At 38.6% G+C, this 25,037-nt stretch overlaps 1 protein-coding gene and 1 long non-coding RNA gene across 2 annotated transcripts in view; both read right to left on the bottom strand.

The window, feature by feature from the left end:
* Positions 1 to 818: 818 nt before the first annotated feature.
* Positions 819 to 7,600, bottom strand: LOC137501268 (uncharacterized). The gene is made up of 3 exons (XR_011018448.1): positions 5,460 to 7,600; positions 3,596 to 5,092; positions 819 to 3,415 (listed from the first exon to the last, which is right to left on the bottom strand). It is a non-coding gene; the product is annotated as an uncharacterized lncRNA (long non-coding RNA).
* A 7,569-nt stretch (positions 7,601 to 15,169) lies between these two features.
* Positions 15,170 to 25,037, bottom strand: part of LOC136876035 (guanine nucleotide-binding protein G(o) subunit alpha) — a 108,778-nt gene continuing 98,910 nt past the window's right edge. The window contains exon 8 of the mRNA XM_067149646.2: positions 15,170 to 17,516. Within this exon, the coding sequence (XP_067005747.1) occupies positions 17,326 to 17,516 (191 nt within the window). The 3' untranslated portion in view covers positions 15,170 to 17,325. The remainder of the gene's footprint in view (positions 17,517 to 25,037) is intronic.

The raw sequence follows: 25,037 nt of genomic DNA, 5'->3' as shown, positions 1-25,037 counted from the left end.
TGTCATGGCAGTCTTACAACTGAGAAGAAATGCAAATGATGGCACAAAACACTGACCTAAGCTAACTTTGTTAGAGCTGTTTAAATTATGTTCATGACAATTATTATTTTTCACCAATCTCGAATGATGAAAACGTTAAGTAGGCGATGTTGCCGACATAACTAGCTTGGGACAAGTTAAATTAATCAGAATGATTACAAACTAATTACAAGTCAAACTTCATTTCTCCCAAAGTCTGCAATTTGAGGAAGACTTCTATACCTCCTTCGCTTGTGCATTAGTGTCATCTCTGTTGACACCCTTTGGAGACATGAGCACTGGAAGTCTGAGCACATCCTGTGTATGCCAGTCAATGTGAATGAAAGACCAAAGCACCACCTTATCTGTCCAGTTGATTGAGACATTACACAACTCCGTGTAGCGTACTATGTTGCATGTTGCTGCGTAGAACATACACGCTAACCAGTATCACTAAAATCAGAATCTCTACTGAAGACTTACCAATCCATGCAGAAATAGGCAACCAACATGGTGCATCAGCATCTCAATTAGCAGGAAATGTCACTGGAAAGAATGTACTTCTTTTTTACATCACAAAATTGTTCACGCAACTGGTTTCCACCTACCCAGACAACAATGGATCAAATAGGAACTGGTCAAGGTCATCAACCTGCATCTAATGAAGCTTTTTCTATCACATCATACACTAAATACATAAAGTGAGAGGTCAAAGGGGGCCTCACAACATCTCTCGTCTCTCAGGATATGACTGGTGGAATCACAGGAGAAAGAAAGAAAGAAAGAAAGAAAGAAAGGTAAGTTGTTCATACACTTTTAATAAATTACACACACATACAAATTTGAGATCTTCAACATGTATCATAAAATAAGGAACTAAACTTAACAAGTATTCTGCATCCAGCAAAAACATTTCATAAATAAATACATTTTATAAATATTGTATGAAGACAAATCTTGTAGCACCAGTGAAGACTAGTTAATCTAGCAAGCTCACTGGTAAGACCAGCAACATAAAAGGAGACTCTTGTCCCAGTTCTGGAGCAGATGCCTCACATAAATGAGCTCAGTTTATAAAAATAATTTACAACGAAGCCTCTGTATCACTCACTACTGGAGTTTGTTCTGTTCACCCACACTAGCTCGTCAGGGGGGTGCACAAGAACAGGGATCAATGAGGAGGGAACCTCTTTATTTAAAGAAAAAGAGTCTCCTTTTGTATCGCTACCCTGTCATGGCAATTATCCCATCTTGCTCAGAATAATGACCAGTCTTCTCTGGTGAACTTCAGGTACATTTATAATTGACATTTCCATCACCAAACAGCCTCCTTCAGAAAAGCATCCTATTAACTACATATGGCAATGAACATGAACAGTCATAAAGAGGTCAAGGAACTGTCAGAGTTTCTAACCATGTAAACAAAGAAGCTGTTAGCCAACCTCCTATTTCGAAGGACAGTGGAATGCAGATTGTAAAACTCACATTTTCTTCATTAAAATAGTACTGTATTCATTTCCTTAAAAAAAAAAAAAGTAATCAGGGGAAAGAGTGACGTACCGTATTTCTCTGAATCCAAGACGACGGTTTTTTTCTAAGAATTTCGTGTGAAAAATCAAGGGTTGTCTTACATTTGTGAACACCACTGGCAGCTTCCCTTCACCCCCATCAACGCCTCTGTGTTCTCTGAGCCTGTACAATAAGGTTTCTCAAATCCGCAGAATGCGAGCCTTCTAATTCATAGAAAGACCACGGCTACTGTACCTAACACTTAGTTTTATAAACAGCAGGAATATTTTCATGATGGATAATCGAATTGTAGAGACACATGGAACAGGTATTGCCGGCAAATTTTTAACGGGTCTCCTTGATATTATGATGGCAATTTTAAGTTGAAGGTTACTGAACTTGCGGAAATGAAGAATAATTTTGAAGGCACAAGAAAATACGGTATAACTTAAGACAATGTTCAGCGCTGGCACGAAGACAAATATAGTCTAAAAATGTGTAATGTACAAGAAAGGTATTCATATGATTTTACAAAGCATTTTTAAAGCCCGATTAATCTTTTGTTTTTGAAGGAAAAAGTGGGGGTCATCTTGTATTCAGGGTAGTCTTGGATCTGGAGAAATACGGTAGTATACTTTCCACTGAATGTCACTGCCTTGATTCAATGACCAATAAAATAGTGTCTTTCCTAAAAAGTTAAATCTTAAGCTTCATATTAGCCAAATCATGGGAAGTGATGTTGAACCAAAGAGCAGCAAAACAGTGGCAATAAACTAAGATGTGTCCAGGATAAAGATGGAGATGAATTTGAATTCTCGCTGCTAAAAATACAGGTCTCCATTCTCAGAACGAAAAATTAGCACTTACTAATGCAATACGGTAGTGATGGTGATGATAACTAAGGACCAATGCATGGAGAAACTTTTAAAATTTTATGCATTCTACAGCTTGTGAGTTTAGTTACCGATCACACGAGTCATCTAGATCAGGCTACGACAAAATGAACAGTGCCACATTTCACAACTGTTATAACGAAGCGTGGTCAAGAATACCACAGAACATTTTATTTTAGTGTGTGTCAAGTAGGCAAGTTGGTTTCAAATACAGTACGAAGAACTAAATCACAGAACACGAAACTTAAGAGGGTTCACACGCACCTACAAGCAGACTTGTGTGAGGGAGAGGAACAAGTATTCGCATAATGGAAGCATTCTGGGGAGGAGGAAAAAATTCTCTCTGCATTTCATTTTCAATAAAAATTGTCTGAATCTAGTTGCAGACCTGGTTGTGTAGTGGAGAAGTGGGCTGGAGTAGTCATGTTCAAATGGAACTTTTTACACAACGATGCATTAAAACTCTAAACATGATTGGTCCTTTTCAATGCACACAATGGCTAACAAGTATTAAAACCCAGTACAGTAGTTGGCTATATTCATGTTTTTGCGATGAAAGAAAATAAGTTGAAATATTCAAGTGACACAGCAAGTTTTATCGTAATCATAACAATAACATGTTGGTAATGTTTCACCAATAATAACTGCTGTATACGTTATACTATGTGTGTTTTGTTACGCAAGTTAAACATCGCTACTTGTCTGCTATATTGCTATTGATTATTTCACATTTGAGCCGGTGCATTTTTTAATACATCTAATATCTTGTTACAGATTTATCCTCGCAGACAATTTTTTTGCTAGCGGTCGCAGCCTTAAGGTACAGCCTCGTGTGAAAACGGCAAACCATCTCCCGACAAAAAATGCTCGGTTCCTTGCATTAAAGACTTCTGTTATAAAAATTGGGGGAAAAAGTACATCCATTATGCACATTTTTCAGATATTTATCCATTTCAGGCCAACTCAGTAGTTTTTAGGTCGCGTGTCCGTTCTACCTGTTAATAAACTTAACCATGATAGGTTAATATTGTGTTTGGTCCGTATTGACTGGTCTGAATGTACAATATAACTATTTATAATAGTTTATTTAAATCCGCCTTGATCAATACACTCATTAAATGAAAGAAACATTATTTATTAAACCATACATGTTTCGGGAAATCTCAACCATTCACCGTCGGGGTGAAACGGCCGGATAAATCTCCGCCAAACTTCGTATTTAGAGAGCAGAATCAGGTTTCGATATGCATCATGGAACAGACTGGGAGATGATATAACTATATGTGAAACGTCCCTTCATTTTTCTTACTACCTAATGATGGAGGAAATGACTTCTGTAATGAGTGACAGACCGACATTTTCGTAATTATTCCTGTAAATTCGTGGCTGTTCGTTGGGTAGAGAGACGTCAAGCTGCCATTTCAACAGTACCACAGAGAGTGGCCCATTATTTCACACCATACGGGGTTTTCTGGTATTTGGTATAATTTTTACTGTATTTCTCCTACTTATGTCTTAATTTCTGCCTTCCCTCTTTAGGCTTAAGTAATAACATCATAAGTCATCATCTTCTCTGAAAACCTAAGAATCTCTGCTCGTAAATTTCTCCTCTGTTATCGCTTTCTTAAATCCTTAACTCGTATCATCAGAATTTAGCGAGGGATATTTCATTTTTACAATACATCCACTTGGTATTTACATACTTGTCCTGTCCGGCTGTCCTCAGTTATTATCCCATATTCAATTAATGTCGGCTTTCTTACCTGTCTTATTTTCTTCCTTAATTTCTCCATAGTATGCGAGAGCTAATCCCAAAACCTGGATTCTCTTTCCTTTGAGTGATACCGTGCACTATTTCTTTCGTGCATTTCTACCTTTGCATAATGTAGCGTTAACTGGAACTTATTTAAAGTCAGTAGGTAGGTTGCAACACTTTTGAGAGTTGGTGCCTCTTTCTATGGCAAATAAAATAAGAGCTGCTCTTGGAAAATCTTTGTTCAAAGCCTACAAACACCAGTCCACTTCTAGGGTGTCTGAGTGTGAGGCTGGTTTGAATGTGGTCAGATTTAGAAAGAATTTTGGGGAACAATGCTCACAGGCCATGTTCAGCTTGCAGAGAGAACGTTATTGAAAATCTTCAGTGTCTGAGGCTGCCTTTAATAATGTCCCAAGATTTCCGCAGACACCGAGGAGCCCGATTTTTTGTGCCGCAAGAGTTCATGTATGTACCAACACGAGCAACACCTCTTCACATACCACAACCGGTTTTGAAATTATGGGCTCAGCATAAGAATGCAACCAGTTGGGTATATTTTTCCAAAGCGATGACCGACAGTTTTTGTGGGCCTAACAGTTTTCTGAAAGTCCTCATTTTTACCCCCAACCGCAAATCAAAATGGTGGACACAATCTGCCACACAAGCTAGGAAATTGAAATTTTGCAAAATTATAGCTTTTAGTCTGTAACCAACGTAAAAATTCCAAGATGTTCAAATGTTTTACTTTTTACCCCCAAAAAATATTGAAATATGGAGGCAATTTTAATGACGGTGCAGAAGAACACTTCCAGGTGGCTAAACGGTAAGTCATGTCACAAAGCGGATAAAACAATCGCCGCCCAATTTGGAGTGACCTACAACTTTGGTCCTACGACTTCTTGTTGTATTTCGATCCCTTATACCAGGGCCTCTCAGGGTGCATGTGCGTGGTGCATGCACTGTGCACGGTGCAAAAGACGACTTCGCTTGGTTGACCAGAGTGCAGACCCCCCACTCCTCGATTTGGAGCAATAGCGCTTACTCTCTCTTCCCACACGCCTGTCTCGCTCTCTCCGCCTGTCTCCCTCTGCCCCACTTGCGCCGTAGCCCTCCAAATCCGCGCTAAGTTGAACCGAGTATAGCCGAGTAGAGCCGAGCTTAGCCGAGTAGCCCAGAGACGAAGCGTTGATCCGAGTCATGCCGAGCGACACCGATGCACAGTGCACGGAGGTCTTGCGCCTCGAGCTGCACGCGTGAGATTTTGGGCGTTTGAGAGGCCCTGCCTTATACGTTTGATAGAGCTGCATTTCTCCACTGTACGTAAAGTTTGTAATTTTTACATGTATATTTTATAGTTTGTCACACTTATAGAAAAAAATAGAATCATCAAATTCGGCATGCCCAAACAGCGGCCATATGTGAGCCAAATTTAATAATTCTAGCTGCCACGTAAGTATGCATAAAATAAAGCAATATGTGTAAACTGTACCCAAATTTCACCCTCTTCAAGGATTCCAACTCAATCTAACACACAAATAGGGGAGATACAAGAACATGCCATAGCACCAACCATGTAGACCACTAAAAATAGCCTCACGTGGCACAATCCATTTGTACAGTTTAGCAGTAATCTTGAAATGAAGGTCTGCAATGATAAAGATGCAGATACACACTCAGTATATATACATTGAAGTCGATCTGTAGCGATCTAGAAATTGATAGTGGCTGTCAGTAGTTTGCCATTATAATGCAAACTCCCCAACTCCCCTGCGACTGGCAATAGACGAGAGAGCCTACCCGATTGTATCTAACGGTAGGCAAGGGTAACCACCACTAGATTGTGACTGGTAGTAGGCACAGTGACCTGTTACAATAATCAAAACTCCCCAACTCGAATGGGACTGGCAGTAGAAAAGATGACCTGCCGTTATGAGTACTCCCCAGCTTGACCGTGACTGGCAATAGGAAAGTGTGCCTCTCATTATAATGAAGACACCCCAATTTGATTGTAACTGATAGTATGCAAGGGGGCCTGATATAATGAAAGCACCCTAACTCGACTGTGACTAGCAAGGAGGCCTGCCACTATTATAAAAACTCCCAATCTGAATTGTGACTGGCAGAAGGCAAGCGTGCCTGCCATTATAATGAAAACTCCCCAACTTGACTGTGACTGGCATTAAGAAAGGGGGCCTGTCATTATAATGAAAACTGCCCAACTTTACTGTGAATGGCAGTAGGCAAGTGAGCTTGCCATTATGGTAGAAACTTCTGAACTCTACTGTGAATGGCATTAGGAAGCATGGCCTGCCATTATCATCAAAACTCTCCAACACACATGTTACACTAGAAACAACGTATGAGGACCTCCCCGTGGTGTTTTTCGGATAACGTTCAGAGACATGCAATTTTAAAAAAATTACTCGTGTGTACAGTAATTTACGTAGAAATCTGTATACAGTGTAGAATACCATAGCAAAGCACGGGTATATTTGCTAGTATACAATAAAAATTGGTAGTAAAACTCTGGTCATCAATAAATCAGTTTACGAGTACCAACATCGTAGTTTGTTCAAATCTGAGAAATTTTCAACAGGGGCATAGATTTTTTTCATTGTATAACATTGTGCCCCAAGAGCTGCATTAAAGATACTTGCAATGTGGTGCTACTGGATCTGGCAGCCATGCTAACTTCTTGTCATTGAACCTGGAAGTGAATTTTAATTTCAAAACTACCAGCTCCTAAGTTACTTCTCATAATGTACGGACTTGTGTGGGAGCTCTTTACTTTTGCTTGGACGACTAGTGTTTCTCTTCTTACAACATGTCTAATAAGAGTTGAAAGTCTTCTCTCTGTCCAAAGAATTTGTAACATCCTCGCTGTCTGCTTCCATAGAAAAAAGACTGAAAATAGCAAGACATGAATCAGACATTTGTATCTTTTACTGGCTGCTCAGTCATGCTAGTCCATAGCAACTTTTCAAGAGAAATTCCCCTTCCAAGCTCCTCGCAGCTGCCAGTATTTCTCAGTAAGGAGCCAAAATAAACAGATTTGTTAACATATGGAGCTGCTTTTCTCTATCAACAGCAATCACTTTCACTGTTGCAACAGTTCAGCCTCCTTCCTCTGTCGCTAACAAGCCACAACCCAACTTCACTTGGGCGGTGAAGTTTTCATATAAGCTTTTTATCAAAGTGCACCAATGAATACAGTCAAATCAGCATTGATGAGTTCTCAATGAGTTGTCTCTTGTGCTTGACCTTGAACAAAGGAATCTCTCTCTGGATAAATGGCACTAGTCACTAGACAATCCAACATGGATACCTTTTTGTGTAACGGTATAAATGTCAAAGCACTGTAGTTACTCGAATATCAGCTGCACCCGTAAATTTTGACTGAAACATGAAACATGCCTGTGGCATGTTCACATAGGTGACATTTCTCTATGCAAATGCTTTCTATCAGCCTCATTTCCCAATAACTTATGTATCTCTTGTAATGTCCAGCAGAGGGCAGCACCCTCAGTGGTAAAACTGGGAGATCGTTCATTTTACAAAAGGGGTAACGTTTTTCTCTTTGAAGCTCATCTTGTCGTCGTGTATGTGGCAGATAACAACAACGGGAGCCACGATGATCGAGGTGGCATTTTTGTGTCATAAATATTCATTTAATGTCTTCAAGCTTTGGATGTACATGCATTTTTCTTTTAATTTAAACTACTGATAATTACAGGTATGCTGGTTTGTTTTAAATCTTTGGTTTTGCGATGATTCATTGCTTACTTTCACAGTTGGTTGACATACATCTTTTCTACTCCGTTATATTACATGGTTTGTGTGGGTGTGTCTGTTTGCGATCTTGTGATGCTGGCAAGTGGGTCTCTGTGTGGCTACATTTTGGTGCACTGCGTGCTTTTATACTTCGTCATCCCAATAATAAGCCCTTCGTCACAACTCGAAGCTACATTCAGGTCGCACGAGGTGCACAATACTGATGGATTTGAATAAAGTATTCAACCACCCCGGCCGTAAAAAATTAATTGCACGGTGCACGCTGATACTTGAAATATGAGAGACCTGTTGGTGATGACCATGTGGGTCGTAATTTATGAATCGTATTTGACTTTGTTATCTGAACGGCCGTTCGCTGTTTTATTTCCCGATAACCTCATGTGTGCGTGTGAATGCTGGATGTGTGTGTGTTAATGAGTGAGGGGAGAGAAAAGGTGATATGTCGGTCGACCTGATTTATTGCTTTGTTTATATCTGTGCCCTATATTGTTCTCGGTACAGATTTGTTTATCTATTTTTCGTCCCGTGGCGTGTGCTCGCCCGAGTGGCCGCCATGTTTGCTGCGTGTATTCCGTTTTGCGCATGCCTGTAGTATTCTTTGATCCATCATTTTTGATTGGTCCAGGGATGTTTATCACAGTCTCGTACCGATATCTCCATTCTTTTATCTGCCTTTTGTTCTCCGTGCTGCGCAGATTGTTGACGAGCTATTGAGATTGTTGATTGCATAATGGAGTAAGTAGAGACGTGCTATGAATGCAAAAGCTTCTCATAAAAGGGGCGACCTAAATTGAGACGCGAGAATGGTAATTACGCTGCCCTATGATGTAATGAAGGTGTTCTTGGAAGGCGGTGAGCTTGTTAATATGTGTGATTGAGTATTGAAATAAGTGTAATCTTGCACTCACGCCTTGATATGGAGATATTCATTTCTGAAAGGTACGTTCTTGTTCATTACCGTTACATTCTTTTTATTTTCAATTATGGGTTCTTTTCTTGTATAATATTTGATTTCAATCTTATTAATAAACCCTAATTGTAATTAATTCTGTTTTTCATTGCTGGTAGTTGTAGTTTTTACCCCTTGTTCACCGATAACGAGGGTCATTTCCAGCTCAGGGCTATGTCTCGGCCTTTCCTAACCGGGGTCCACGCCTCAAATATTCCTGATGTATGTGTCACTTTCGGTGTAATATCATCGTATTGATTTTTTTGGGGGATAGTATAGGGGGTGGTTTGGCACATAAATGTTTCCCCTCATTAACAGCCATACGACCACTGCCGTGCATGGCTTGAGCCTGTACACAGCATCATTCAAGCTAAACGTGTTGAAATTCGTGGAAGGAAACGATAACAGAGCAGTGGGCCGTGAAAAACAAGAGTGGAATTAAGAAGCATTAGTTCTCATATGCTGAGGAAGCATTGCAGAACAACTAAAAGTGTCACTGCCTACACTGATAAAGTTACACAATCTGACGTGCTGCACCGAGTCGTATTTTGCCACTGATGCTTCAACGGCCTGTACTTACAGTATCCAACTTATATTTTGATCATCCCTTTTGCGAACTTCTATGAATAGAACAGGAATGTGGCATGTTTTCAGCTCTCCTTCTAAGAACTTGCACTGTCATTTATTACCTAATTGTAGCCTCTGGCCACGACTCAGGGCAAGTGACAGCAGTGCTATTGCTGAGTTAATCGGAAGACAGTGATGGCGACCGAAGAAGAGATTTGAAGTGAAAGTGATATTTCATCTGATACGAGTGACAGTAAAGCCCCGTGTGCGAAACCAAAACAGCAACTGGGTGTGGGTTAATAATAGAGATAACCAACCAGGTTCTCCAGGGGTATCAGGAGGACTGAGAGACAAATATTTAGATAATTCTGTATCGGAGTTGTCTATTCTTGGAGTTATACACCAGTCATTTCCCACATTGTGCGGGAAACAAATATTTACGCTATGTAACAAGAAGAAGACGGCGACAAGTGGTTTGACACTAATGAGGATGAAATTAAGACCTGCTTTGTCCTGTGCATTCTGATGTCGTAGGTTCGTAAGCCTCGCATCCAGTTATATTGGAGCAAAGATAAATGTCCTGAGATCCCAATATTTCGAGAGACACTGAGTAGTGTGAAGTGCCTCTACATATACCTGACTGTTTTGCGATTTACTTCAAAAATTTTTCGTTCTAACATCATTGTTAACGAGTATATTTTTTTTATGCTTCACTGAAAACAGCGCATGAAAATTCTAGTTGCTGTTCTATTTATGGCATTTATTTCAGACCGATGCGTGGTAGATCTGACCGGGTGGCTTATCGTGTTGAGGACGATTTAAATCTGATTTCTAAGTCAGCGTGCAGGAGCATTAAACCTGAAGGGATTGGGTTAAGGCAGCAGAACTCGTACTCCTCTCACAGATGTCAAAAACATATCAGATGTAAGGCTTTTCAGGCGTTTGCTCTATTAACCAGCGTTTTGTCTTAGGTCTGACACTGGGGTGTATGCAGGTGAGCTGGTTAATAGAGCAAACGCCTGAAAAGCCTTACATCTGATATGTTTTTGACATTTTTGACATGCTCTATTGGTGAAAAATATCTAATTCCCTCCATGGGAATTTAGAATTTTCCACTCCTCTCACAGATCGGCAATGCTGACCAAGAACGCTACTGGTTCTGAGAAGGGAGTGACAATTATTCTACCGGCAACATGTTGTATGGTGATGTTGGCCATTACCGTCAATTACCAAAGAACATGCTCACATTAAAGGCTGCATGTTCTGAAAGCAGGTGTTACTTATGCTGTATAGCTTAGAGGTAACCTTGTGGATGACTGCTGCAAACCATTATTCACTGACTCTATGACAACCGCTCCTTCTGTGCCAACATTTCTGACGGTGCGATGTTTAACCAGGGTGAAGGCCGAAATGCAGAGCAGGCTGACAACAAATCTGATATCAGATTAGTGGTTTAGGAAAACAAATCTATAGGTAAAAGTTAATTACACTCGCCTTTTGTAGTGATGAGGTACAAAAACCTGTCGTCCTTTGAGCAGGCTCCCTGAGTAACATCTCAAGTTTTGACTTATCTTGGCATGAAATGCGGTTTTTCCTTCATGACCTTCAATGAAATAAGTATATTTTTTTGCTTAATTTGACGCTGGATGTACCAGTCTTGGCTCCTTAGAGCAGCATCTCTTCTCTAATAATAGATTAAATATTTGTAAGATAAGGAAATGAGTAGAATGGTACATGTGAGAAATACGTTCTACCTGAGTGTGAGGAACTTGGTGTAGAACAGAGAAGTTCCTATGAAATGTAAACAGATATCTATATTAAGATATGCAATGGACAATGACAGCAAGAGATGGCAGTAAAATTCAGGCCAGTGAGAGGAGTATGGTAGGGAAGGCAAGGAGAGACAGAGTCGAAATGTTGAGGTCAGAAAAGAGATAGGGGTAGGAAAACTGAGTGATAGGATGGAAAATAATAAACTGAGATGGTGTGGACATGTTATGAGGATGGAAGAGAGGAGAATACCAAAACAAATTTTTAAAATTATTTTTAAAAAATTGGCTTTACGTCGCACTGACACAGATAGGTCTTATGCCGACGATGGGATAGGAAAGGCCTAGGATTGGGAAGCAAGAGGCCATGGCCTTAATTAAGGTAGAGCATTTGCCTGGTGTGAAAATGGGAAACCACGGAAAACCATCTTCAGGGCTGCCGACAGTGGAGTTCGAACCCACTATCTCCCGGATGCACGGCCAACTTGCCTGGCCCAGAGTAAGATGGATGGGCTCTGTCGAGAACAGTATAAGAAAAAGAAGACTGGACTGGAATAAGATGTGGAAGATGCGCCGATTCCCTATATAAATGACATTCTCCTCGCGCTGTGATTGTGGTGCTGAACGGCATGTGGCCATGGCGGAGTTCCTCTTCGCAACTGATACGGCTGTCAAATACATCACAAATCTAGATGTATGTTTGTGACTCAGTGTATTTGTGCAATGCGATTCCAAAAGCTAAATAAATAATTAATTAAAGAGCACCCCGACCTGGCAGGAGCTGGTCCCGAGGTCGCTGCAGATCATCTCACCAGATGGAGAATCAGAGAACAGCTGTGACTTGATCATTTCCCACTCTTCACATCCCACGTCCACTTTGTATTTCATTCTGTTCTCTTCAGTCTTAGCAGCTTCAGAGTTTTTCTAAAGTAGCAGACTCCATGTATGGAACTCTTTTGCGATTTTGGCCAGATTTTTTCGTAACAGAATCCGTATCAACATGGCACATACTCTTACTTTTAAGACATAACTGGGCGAAGAGGTCAGATGAGCTCCAGGATAGGTTTTGCAGTTTAATATCGAGCATTTTCACTATCATTTCATTAATATACAGTCTATCCAAACAGGATCACCAGTTACACACAACTGTAATAGATGGTCACCTTTACAACGACCATGATCTTTCTAGCGGTGTCACCAATTCTGGCACTGAAATCCCCTTCAACTATTACTATAATTTCCAGAGATCACATTACTCTCCTCAGAGAGAAAATGGCATTTGTTTTTGCAGGTAACAAGGAAGCTTCATATCTTGTAGCTGGTTTACCAGTCCACATTTCAAAATGACTCAATGCACTAAGTGACAATGGATCTCTTTTTTATTTTTTTTGCAAGTTGTTTTACGTCGCACCGACATAGTTAGGTCTTATGGCGACGATGGGACTGGGAAGGCCTAGAAGTGGGAAGGAAGCGGCCCAGCATTTGCCTGGTGTGAAAATGGGAAACCACAGAAAACCATCTTCAGGGCTGCCGAGAGTGGGGCTCAAACCCACTATCTCCCGAACCGCACTTATGCGACTGCAGCTATCGAGCTCGGTGACAATGGATCAACTGATGGCCATGAGATCTCTTGGAAGAAAAAACGAGGTGGTTTCTTGTATTGTTCCTCAATACTGCTATTACAGTTATAGAAGCACAGATAGTTCTGGTCTTAACCTAATCAGCTGATCTTGTAACCACTGATGAGATTACTCAATGTTGCTCAGAACAGAGCAGTGACAAATAAAACAATACTGAATGACAAATTATATGAAAAGGATGCTAGTCAAGATGGCAACTGTCATCATCATCTGGGTATCCTTCTAGCGGGCTGGGTAGCACTTTTGTGGACAATAAGCCTCCATCGGTTCCTGTCATTATAGAGTTCCTCTTCTTTCACATCCTGCAGTGTTGTTCCTTTCTCGATAAGGTCTGCATTTATTTGGTCCAGCCACTTTCTTCTGGGACGTACAACAGGTCTCCTTCCAAGTACTGCCATTTCCAAGTATTGTCTGGGGATTCTAGTCTCTTCCATCCTTTGCACATGCCCAAACCATTTCTTCCATCGTACAGGTCACTTAAACTGTTTTGTCCCACACTAGATTTCGTACCTGATAGAAGAACGTGGAATCTGTTCTGGATTTCCAATTTAGCACTCCCCTGGTTCTACTTGCAAGATACCTAACTGAAGCTTTCTACACATTCAATTCTCTCTCCATTAAGTTTGCGGTCACATTCGCTGGGTGTTCTACTCAATTTCATTGCTACTGTTTTCTTCTTACAGTTAATTTATATTCCTTAAATTTGTTGACCCAGCAATCTAATTTCCTTTGGACTTTTTGCTCTGTTTCTCCGCAAATGGCATCATCATCTGCAAACACTAATGCATTCGAATCTCCAGGTTCCACAGCTTTAATTTCTTTAATAATTACATCCATGAGTGCAAGGAAAAGTAGTGGAGATAGTGCACTGCCTTGTTATATTCCTCTCTTTGTTTGGAACCATTCAGATCTACCATTCCCTATTTGTACACTACTTTAACAATTTTCATATAGAAATTGGATCTTACGAATTAGAGAACTTGGAGCCCCTAGTTTATGCAGACTTTCCCATAGTTTGCACCTTGGAACACTGTCATAAGTTTTTTCTATACATTGGAACACTACTATCAGATCTTTCCTTTTTTCCCCAGTACTTTTTCATTAACTATCTAATGGCAAAAATTAGGTCTAGTGGTAACTGTATTGCCTCATAATTGTTTTTATCTTTGCAATATCCAGAGAGTGCACAATATAAATGTTGTACTTAACTATTTCCAGTCTTAATAATAATAATTTTATTAATCTAAATTCAGAAAATATATCCAGAAATAAAAGCAGTTGAGAACATAAGTTGGCATTATTTATGCCTCCTACATTTTTATGATAAAAAATTACACGGTGACTGTTTTTATAAGGTCAAAAACCGAATGATTACCAGCCCATATCAAGAAGGAAAATAGGTGAGAAATCCATCAAAATGATGAGGAAAATGTGATGAGAATAACGTGTGAAAAGGAAATGAAACACTTGACCTCCCTTGTCATCAACACACTTCCACAGCTCCTGCATTTATGGTACAAATCATGAAATGTGATCAAAACTACCAATCCAATCCCTTCTATAATCTATCACACTTCATGCGTTCAGGGAGAAGCACTTGAATGCAGAATTTAAAAAATACACAGCAAAACTGCAGGATTACAATCCTCCTACGAAAAGCTGGAATGTTCATTCTACTCATTATGTACCCTGCACAATTCCAGGTTTAGATCAGGTTCTCACAGACACAGGAGCTCCAACTTGGCACATGTTGCATGTGGAAGGCAGTTTGGGTTTTGGAAATTGTAACCCGTAGTAGGTGACATGGTACCTGAGCTGCAAGAAAACATTGAAGTTTTTATTCTGGAGGAATAGAACTATTGGATAGTGATCTCAAGAGTGTTTTCTATACATCAAGAAATTGTAATTTCAAGAAATTGTAATTTTATTTTGTTTTCTCGGTGAAAATGTTTTGTGTATTTCGAGAAATTGTTTTTCTTTCTAGGTAAAGACTATTCGAAAATTATTTTGAAAGAAAATTATTTAGAAACAAACTGTTTGGACATTTGAAGGAAAAATGTGTTATGTTTTGTGTATCCCAAGAAAGTTATGTTCTTTTTTTTTTTTTCCTAGGCCAAAAGATTATTGAATAAGACTGTTAAAGAACTTTTTAAAAAAATGCCTCAAGATATTTAAGACATTTATTTGATTGTTTCAATTATTCCAGTGATAACTAGAAAACTTGAAGATTGTATAATTTGGTCTTGCTGATTTTATGTTTTAAAATTTTGGTCCAGTTTAAAATGAACTCCCTATACCGACACGTGTAAGAAATTGATGGTTCAATTGTTGCGCCAGCAATTTCTTCATGGCTTGTCGTTTGCTTGATGCCCATATAAGGTTAGGGTTTTTGTAATTGGTTGTAATTAGAAGTGTTGTAATTGGTTTAACATGTAGGTGTTTTCCGATTGGCGGTTTGATATCGAACGATTTCCGGTATGATGTGAGGTACGCGTGTGCTACCGTTTTCTTGTCATCTTTTCGTTTTCGATCTGGGAAGGGGTCGGACGCGCGGTGCGCGCGGTCCAGGCCTACGGGGCCAACCTACCCTAAGGTAAGCACGTTTAATTATCTTAAAATTTTGTAATATGTGATTTTGTTTTTTTTCTTTCTAAATTTAACTTTCGTGTGTTTCGGCCTTTCTTCTTAAATTTTGCGAAATGTAAATGTTCTTATCCTGCCAGGGAATCACCTCGGATCTTAGTTTGGGCTATTTCATTTATGCCTCTGTGTTACACGAGGCCACCTTTTGTTTGGAGGTTTTCTTGTTTTAAAATTTCTTTTATCCTTAATGTTGCAATGTGTTAATTTTCCGTCAGGTTGCCTCCAGTAGCTCTGTATAAAGAAATTACGAGAAAAGTTTGTAGTCGTCCTATGATGGACCATCCAGAAAATTGTTTGTTATATCCTATCTGGTTGATTGTTCAAGATTCAAGTTGCAGTTGTATTTCTGTTCCTTTTTCACGAACTGTTTTCTATAGGTTTCTGTTCTTTTCTTTGTTTTTCTAATTATATTTTATACGATGGGTATGGGCGAGTACGTTCTTTTCCTTACAACATCCTACGATCTTACTGCCTCATAGGGTCCAAGTCCGCTTTCCACACTATTCCTGTCTCTAGTTGTCATTTAGACCTTTAAGCTTTGAGTATCCTATCCGCATCTTTTATTTCATTTGCGATTTTATTTTATGTATATAGCCAACCTTATCCTTGCTTCCTTTGTGTTTTGATAACTTGCGTGATACCGTTAATACCGTATTACTGGTATCGGAATGATCGTGATGATTATCTTTACTATTGTTATTATTACTTCGACGTTCACATTTTATGCATCTTTTTGGCCGCGAAAATCAATCCAGGCTACATTTGTCAATCCCAGCTACAGAAATAGTGGACATATTTCTGATTCTGGATGTCAAATAGACTGTATCAGCAGCAATACGGTAGATCATGAGAGACTGCTGATGAAAATGAGGGCTATTGGACTATACATAATGGCGACTGAATGGGTGGTTACATTTCTCTGAGTAGGTGAAGAGTTACTGATTAATACTGGACCTTTATAATTTCTCATCGCCATCGGCTGTTGTTCTCATTTATGCTTGCACTTGTGATGACTGATGTATTCAATTGCATGAGGATAGGACAAGACAGTTTGATGTCGTTCAGCACTCAGCAACCGAAGACACTGCCTGAGGAACGAACTTGTTACTCAAAGATATAAGCTTCACTGATGTTTCCGTATTGGACCGAGATCATAGAGATAGGTTCCACCTATTGAATACTAATTACGTATTGATGTTACTAATTTTTAATGATCATATTTCAGTATGTTTGCACACTAGTTTTGATTATTATGTCTTTATTTTATGGCTGATGATGACATTTTATGTGTCAAAACCAGTCCCAAGTTGAATAAAAGTTATTAGTAACATCAACACGTAATTAGTAGATATCTCATCTCTGTGTGTGTCGCTCATACGGCAGACATGCCCAATGATAGAGCAAGGTTCCACGATTACTTGATTAAAAAACTGGAAAAGCAGCACAATTTGTTCTGCGTGATTTCCGACAAAAGAGTAGCATTACAAAAGTGTTGGAAAGACTGGGCTGGGAAGACTTGGGAACACCGAGACGAGCAGCTTCACTAAGAAGTAAGTTCTGAGCTGTCAGTGGAGAGATGGTGTGGAATGACCTTGAACACAATTTTTAAGAAAAGGAAAGACTCAAGATGACAAACTGAGGGAAATACTTGTTTGCATAGGAAGAGGAATTACCGATTGGAATAATTTACCGAGGAAGATGTTCGACAAACCTCCAAGAAAAGACTACTAGTCTCCTCCACCTATATGGAATCTAACTGCAATTTTGCCCTCAACTGGATCTTTGTAAGTTAGAGCAGCGTAACCTGGTGCAGATTGTCACGTATTACGGTGTCCATCACAACCTGAAATACCACTTGAATATTTGATGTGTCGGTAGCTGTTGTGAAGTGCGGGTAAATAACTTTAGACGAGTTCTGATTACGCAGAACGAACTTGTGCTGGATGAAAAGTGCTCCTCGATCGACATCGTAGTCTGGACCTGAAAATGACAACAAAGTTCATGAGCCACATCAATAATATATGAGCTTATTATTACGAAGCTCTTTTGGCAACAAATAATTTGTGTCACTGCTACTAGTTTTGAGCCAAATATTCAAGTCACTTAAAAACTATACTGTAGATACAGCCTGAGATATGTTTACCAGGCTCCACATTAGATGTCAACAGTGCTGTAAGTGGCTTCAAAACGAGGTAAATCAGATACAGTACGGCACACATGGATGATGTGCTGATGCAGGAGAGGAAAATAAAAAGCACAATTTTTTGCCTTTATCCACTTTACTTTAAATCTTCTTGTGGCAAATTACCAGTACACTGTGTGCCAAAACAAACAATATTGCACTGTTGTAAATTCAGCTAATTATGAGCGATTGTGAAGAATGAAAATATTTTCTTCAATTTAAATTTGAAAACATTCTCGAAACATTATTGTAAGTCATTTGATATACCACTCAAGTGATCATTACTGAATGGATACAAAACATCCGCCCAATCTGTTCTTTACATTTTCATTCCCGACACTAACACAGACTACACCTTACACTTACACCTGCAAGAGGTTGTACACTGTGAAATATTGAAAGAAGAGTCAATATTATTGCCCAGATGGTGTTATAAGGAAAATTTTGGAGGAGCTCGACACCCCTTATACAGTGGCAATCATTGAGACTTTAGGAAGTGAGTGGCTGGTGAACTTCCTGAAAAATAGAGGAGTAGCAAAGGCCTGGTCAATATGATCACATGAAATTTATCATGAAGTTCTTCATTTTATTAGGGATATTAAATCTCCTTAACAAATAATGCTACTAGGCACAGAGCTAATTCATTTCAAATTATGTTTTTCCTTTTTTAATAAATTATAATTATACTTTTGTGCACAGCAAGTCGCATGTTTATGTCAAGCTCACAAAACAAATTTTACCTCCATATCTTTTAAACAGAGGCATTTATTAATTTTTTTTCTACAGTGATTGTCCCACACCTGTGGGGTCGCGAGTGCTATTTTACAGGCACATGCCCTTCCTATATGGTGGAATGTGATTCTGTGGTGGTTGGTAATGTCTGAATACAAACACCCAGTCCCCCAGACGCAATTAAAATCCCCGATCCGGTCAGGAATCCAACCCGCGACCCTCTGAACCAAAGGCCTCAACGTTGACCATTTTTGAGTCGGCATCCACAAGGTTAAACGGGGATAATGTCACCGTTGCTCCAATTAATAGGTATTTTGTCATTTTTCCAAACTGCACTGAGGACTCTGTTGTAATAGTACCCTCGTACTGTATTCACAATACAAGATATTATTACTATCGTAATCTATAATCTTCATTTCCGTATTGACGAATTCTATATTTATTCTTAATAATTGAAACTGGAAGTTCTCAATGTTAGGCATTTGTTTTGAACAGGCAGTTGGGAAACACACAGCTATTTATGAATCATGCGGAGAGTCCAAGCTGACATATGGATAGCCACAAGTCGAGTCATAGACACGTTACCACGGCACTGGATACCTCTCTCAACAACAGATAGGGAATCTGCCACCTAGGCGAGTGCCCCAAATGCAGACCAGTAGGATATCAAGAAGTGGTGTGAGGAGAAGTCTACTAAAACTTCAATTTGTCAACAATTTGTGGAGGACAATTACGGTGAACATTAACGATTGTACGCTTCTAGTGTTGTTTGCTTGTTAATACTTATACAACTCTTGTGCTAAGCTACAAATCTTATGGCAACTTTCGTTAATCTATGCCATGCATTTGTGAAAGTGAAACTGACGCTAAAACGAGTTTCACAAATTGGAAAAGTCCTCTCAGTTTTAATTACTGTGCTGATGGGGTGAAAGTTCCTTATGGGGACCACGGTAAGTACCTAAGTACTTGGGGTAATTACATATATGGGATTGTAAATAAAGGGTACAGATCTCTGCACATGGTTATGAGGGTGTTTAGGTGTTGTAGTAAGGATGTAAAGAATAGGGCATACAAGTCTCTGGTAAGACCCCAAATAGAGAACGGTTTCAGTGTATGGGACCCTCAAATGGATTACTTGATTGAAGAACTAGAAAGAATCCAAAGAAAAACAGCTCGATTTGTTCTGGGTGATTTGCGACACAAGAGTAGCGTTACAAAAATGTTGCAAAGTTTGGGCTGGGAAGAATTGAGAGAAAGAAGAAGAGCTGCTCGACTAAGTGGTATGTTGCAGGTTATAAATTTCATTCTTTTTTTTGGTCTGTACTGAAGATCTACTTGTGATACAAATTCTTATAATTTTGTTAATTACCACCTATTCAATACAATAAAAACGTAATAAAAACTTGCATATTTATTAAGTTGTTGATATGGTACATGTTTCGCTCCTCTTTCGTGAGCATCATCAGCCAATTATTATTTACTTAAGGTTATATAAGATCATGAATCTATTCTACTGGATTAAGGTTATGCTTGTAAACCTGATTGACAAATCTTATATAATATTTTACAAGTCATATAACAATAAAATTATGTCAAAGTTAAAACATATTTGTCTAAAATCTATCTAAGTCTAACATTTTATTGACGAAACTCATCTGGTGAACATCCTTTAAAATTATTTTAAAAAACCTTTTGAGATCTGGCTAATTTGTAATGATTCAATGTTGCTTGACTTGTATGATTGTCGTTAAAACTTCGTTAACTATATTGACAATTTTCTGCAGCTGATAATTGCCCATGTTATGAACATTTTACTTGTTCTCGATGTTGCCGGAGTAACATTTGCACAAAATGTATTGGCATTAATTTTATGTTGTCAATACAAGAATATTGTTCATGAACAAACTTGTTGGTGAATAAACACTTTCTAATGTGATGTAGAATTTGAATTGTTCTCGTATGTTCCAAATTGGGCTTGTTGGTATATCTGTAATGAAAGATAAAAGATATATGTTTATGGTTTTGATTATAATTCTGTACAAACTTCTTATCGAAAGAACTGTCACTTACTTTTCTTTCTGCTGCGTAATTGTCTAGTGTTACTCCTAGCCTCTTGAGAACTACTTGTTGTTCTGTTTGCACTCCTTGTATTATATGAGTGAGTGTGGATGAGTTTACGTTTTGGCAGGGAGTGGGAAGGGGAAGTTAAGGTAGGCGGTGCATTGATAGCTGCAATAGATTGTGGAGGGGACTGCCTAGGAGATGTAAGGGGAGGAGTTGAGTTTGTTTGCGTCAATAAGCCATTAACTTTTGTCGGATTAAAATGTTTATAGAATTTATTTATATCAGATTTAAGCATTTGTATTAGTTCTGGTAACTGAACTAAGATGGGGTTCTTTATTTCAATTTTGTCATTTAGGTTTTTATTTTTGTTGTATTGCTGATCTTAATGAATGTATATGTTTTCCAATTTCGTCATTTCTTTTCCTTGTTGCAAGTGATAAAAATCATTGTCATTTTCTACTCTTCCTAAAATTCTTAAATCCCTTTCAATAGTTGTAAAAGTGTGTCCAGATTCTAGCATGTGTGTTCCCATTGCAGAATGTTTCTTGTGTTTTGCTGCATTTACATGTTCGAGATATCTTATCATAAAGCTTCGGCCAGTTTGGCCAACATACGAAAAATTCAACTCTGCACATGCAAGCCTATATATTCCAGATCCTTGATATTGATTACTATTTATATAAACTTTATTGTGATTGAAGAAAATATTTCAGTTCGTGTTTTGGGTTTTGAAGGCAATGTTAATATCTTGTTTTTTGATGGCGTTAGTGACTTGGTATATAGCTGGGTTAGTAAATGTAAAAGTTGCAAATTTGAATTTTTTATTTTTATCTGGTATAAGACTAGTGGCCAATTTTATTTTCACCTTATTAATGATCTTGTTAACCATCTCTATTTTATAACCGTTACCGAGTGCCAGGTCCTTTATGAAATTAAGTTCTTTCTTTAAACTCTTACTTGTTAGTGGAATTTTTAGGGCTCTATAAACCAAACTCAAAAATCCCACCTGTTTGTGAGAATTGGGGTGGAGTGACTTGTTTTTAATCGTTGGAGTAAACGTCGGTTTTCTATAAATCTGGAAATGAAATTTATTTCCTGCTCTCTTTACATTTATATCCAGAAAACTTAGCGAATTGTTACTTTCGTCTTCTTTAGTGAATTTTATGTTACTGTCTAATTTATTTAAAAAATCTAAAATATTATCACTATTATTCAGTTTACTGTCTATTATAACAAACGTGTCATCCACGTATCTCAGCCAAAGGTTTAGTACTTCTATGTTATTCAAAATTTTAACATGTTCTAAATGATCCATGTAAATGTTAGCTAGTATACCTGATGCAGGGTCACCCAAGAAAAACGTCGTTTTAAACTTACAACTTTATCGTACACACTCAGAAATCTCTGAGCTTTTAACCCCGTTAGAATGGCAACCAGTACAACATTTTACTAATGAGATACTTGTTGATATATTAGAAAAGAAACAAAAAACTCTAGAAAGCAAAATATCACATTTAAGAGAGAACAAAAGAAAATCCGAAAAACGTAATACAAGAGTAAAACAGACTAACTCAGACCTTAAAAACATCCCAACCACTGTAAATTTGTCGGATATCACTTTTACGGATAGTGAAATGAGCTTACTGAATAGAGGATCAAAATTTAATTGGCCTAACCATCATCAAATAGAAGACGTAATAACCACTACAGCTGAAGTAGAATCTAATATAGGGAAATTGAATTTTAGAATCACAAAATGATACAAGATTCGAGGTTAAAAAGAAACTTCCAACTTTAGTAAAAGAAATAAATAATAACTTAAATCCCGACCTCACTAAACAAATAAAAGAATTAAAGACTAAAATCAACGAAAGTGATATAATAGTAACCAAAGCTGATAAAGGCAAAACTACAGTTATTTTAAATAAGCATGATTACATTAAGAAAACAGAAGAATTTTTTTCGAATGGAGAAAGGCAAGGGCCACGAAGGGTATGAAAATGAAAGACTCCCTAGGCCTCGAATGCTCTAATACCGTCGGTGTCGGAAAAGAACAAGAGTTGACCAAGGAAGGTGGGACAGGATAGACGAAAGTGAGGAGCCTGGCACAAGTAAGTGGAAGCAATACCAGGACTCAGCTAAGGGCCTCGTGGTTGCCAACCCACACTCCAAAGTTAAGAGCCCCTTGGGCCCATTTTAGTCGCCTCTTACGACAGACAGGGGATACCGTGGGTGTATTATTCGTCTGCATACCCCACCCACAGGGGGCAGTGTGTTTGGTCTGCGAGAGGTATTTTATTTCCCTCAAGTCCGCCAGCAAGCCGGTTAGGACCCCCTATCCACCACCTGGGACGCGCTACGTGGGATCACCTCTCCCCCTGCTACGCCATACATTATTAACATACGACTTTGACAGATGGGGGAAAGCATAGAAATGCAAGAAAAAACACGTGGCCGACAACTCTGACGAAACTACGAACAGAAACAATGTTAACACCGCGCAAACACCACACTAACGAACTCATTCTTTCGTCCTGATTAAGTGAGTCGCTAGCGCGCGCTATTCTCTCGCTTGCAGGACTATTGCCGCCCCGAATCTCCAGCTGTATAAAGTGCACATTCTGCTGTGGAGAGCGGGAAACACGATACATGAAGGCGATGGACGAAACACTTACAAAATAAAGCATCAAATAAATACGCTTGAAAATGAGGTTTCCTAAATTACACATGCACATAAGAATTTATCTTTTATCCTAGGGGAAGAGTATTGGCCGTACTAGAGGTTATATTGGTCAAAAATAGGAAGAAGTAAAAATAAATCGTAAAATCGGAAGAAGAATAAAAAACCGGAAAGTTTCTGGGTAAATCGGAAGGGTTGGCAGGTATATGAGTGAAAGAAAAGCAAGAAGTGTGCGTTAATAAAGAAGAGTACCTTCTGTTAGAAGAAAATTACAAATTATTTTTCACTGTTGTGGGGAAAAATCATAAGCAGTGAAAATATTGGAATATATAACATCTGTCATGGGATTGTTCTAATGCAAAATACAAACAGTTTAATAGTATCTTAGAAGTGAAGCTTCCACGGTGTGAAGAATTATTTAATTTAATTTCCGGGTTGAACCGTGTTGTCTGCATATCATGTACAGTTTGCCGACGTTTCAAATACATTGCAGTATTCTTTGTCAAGGCGACTGAAATACCCCTACTTGATCCGAGGTAATCAGTCTCCTGGGCAGAACTTTAAATGTAAATTTCTGCCTGTACGTGATGTGCAGACAACACGGAAATTAAATTAAATAGTTTAATAGTAATTAACCCTAGAACTGCTGCACGTTTATACTGTATGTCCAATAAAATCATGCCAGTAATCACATATTAATCCTAATAAATCCATATTATACACCAATAGAAACCTGAAAGACTGGTCTACATGAAGATGACAGGAATAATTAAAAGTGTTGTAACAATTTACTATCTATCATAAAACCTTTTTCTCTTTTTTTGAACAAAGGGAGTTGTTGAAATATTTTGCTCTAACAAAAGAATTTCTGATAGATAATTTATTTCTGAAACATGATATTCCGAAACACACAAGTATGTTCTTACATATTCTGCCACAATTCTGTACTTTTCATTTCGAATGCTACGTAAAACACATTTCCCCCCCCCTAAAAACGGATTTTGAGCTCTTTTCACGAATTTTATCTTTGTTTTCTTAGGTAATTTTGTTTTTTCCTGTGTTGTGATCAAAGTCCTCATAACAGTCTACACAAATATCAACAGTTCATACTCATCACTTCACTGGTTTCTTCCAACACTGACGTACTGGCACTGACTTGAACATCACTCCCATTACTTCTGAGGCACCTTGTACTTTGGTATCACTTTCACTATTTTCACGAATAATAACCTCGTCAGAATTAACACAATAACCACTGTCACCATCAGTGTCACTAAGATCTTAAAAAATGAACCACTTGATTTAAAAATCGTCAACAAAGCGTGCTGCCATCTTGATTCCAAGAACATATGAATGTACTTTCACTTCTACAGCTAAATAAACTTCTCCAGACCGATACTTGTCTTTCAGAGACTTTCAAAAGTGAAGATAAAAGTATCAGTATTCAGCTGATCTGGTGCTCGGTTATAAACCTACACAGGAAGAAGGACACCATCTCTCAGAAAGACGATCACACTTGACGAAACAGTGCACTGTCTTCCAGAAAGACGCTCCACAGTTCCTATACAGTATAACACTTCAGGCATTCAACTCGTTTTAAAATAGTGACGCCTACAAATGCTCTGAAGAAACTACTGTACATGCATTACTGCCCCATTAATGAAACTGAACAATATTCTTAGAATCTTACCTCACTTCAGCAAGTCACTGACAGTTCTCAGGTCGCTTGTGATTCTTTTGTCAGTTCTTTTATTCGGAAGGAAAAGTGACATCTGATGTAATAAGATGGGGAACAATGTTCAATGTATGTTCACAATTGCAACCTAGTCCAGTGACAGGTCAA

The sequence above is a fragment of the Anabrus simplex genome, chromosome 6, assembly GCF_040414725.1.
Source record: "Anabrus simplex isolate iqAnaSimp1 chromosome 6, ASM4041472v1, whole genome shotgun sequence".
Lineage (NCBI taxonomy): Eukaryota > Metazoa > Arthropoda > Insecta > Orthoptera > Tettigoniidae > Anabrus > Anabrus simplex.
The sequence above is the reverse complement of the archived record's forward strand: the minus strand, read 5'-3'. Positions and strand labels throughout refer to the sequence as shown.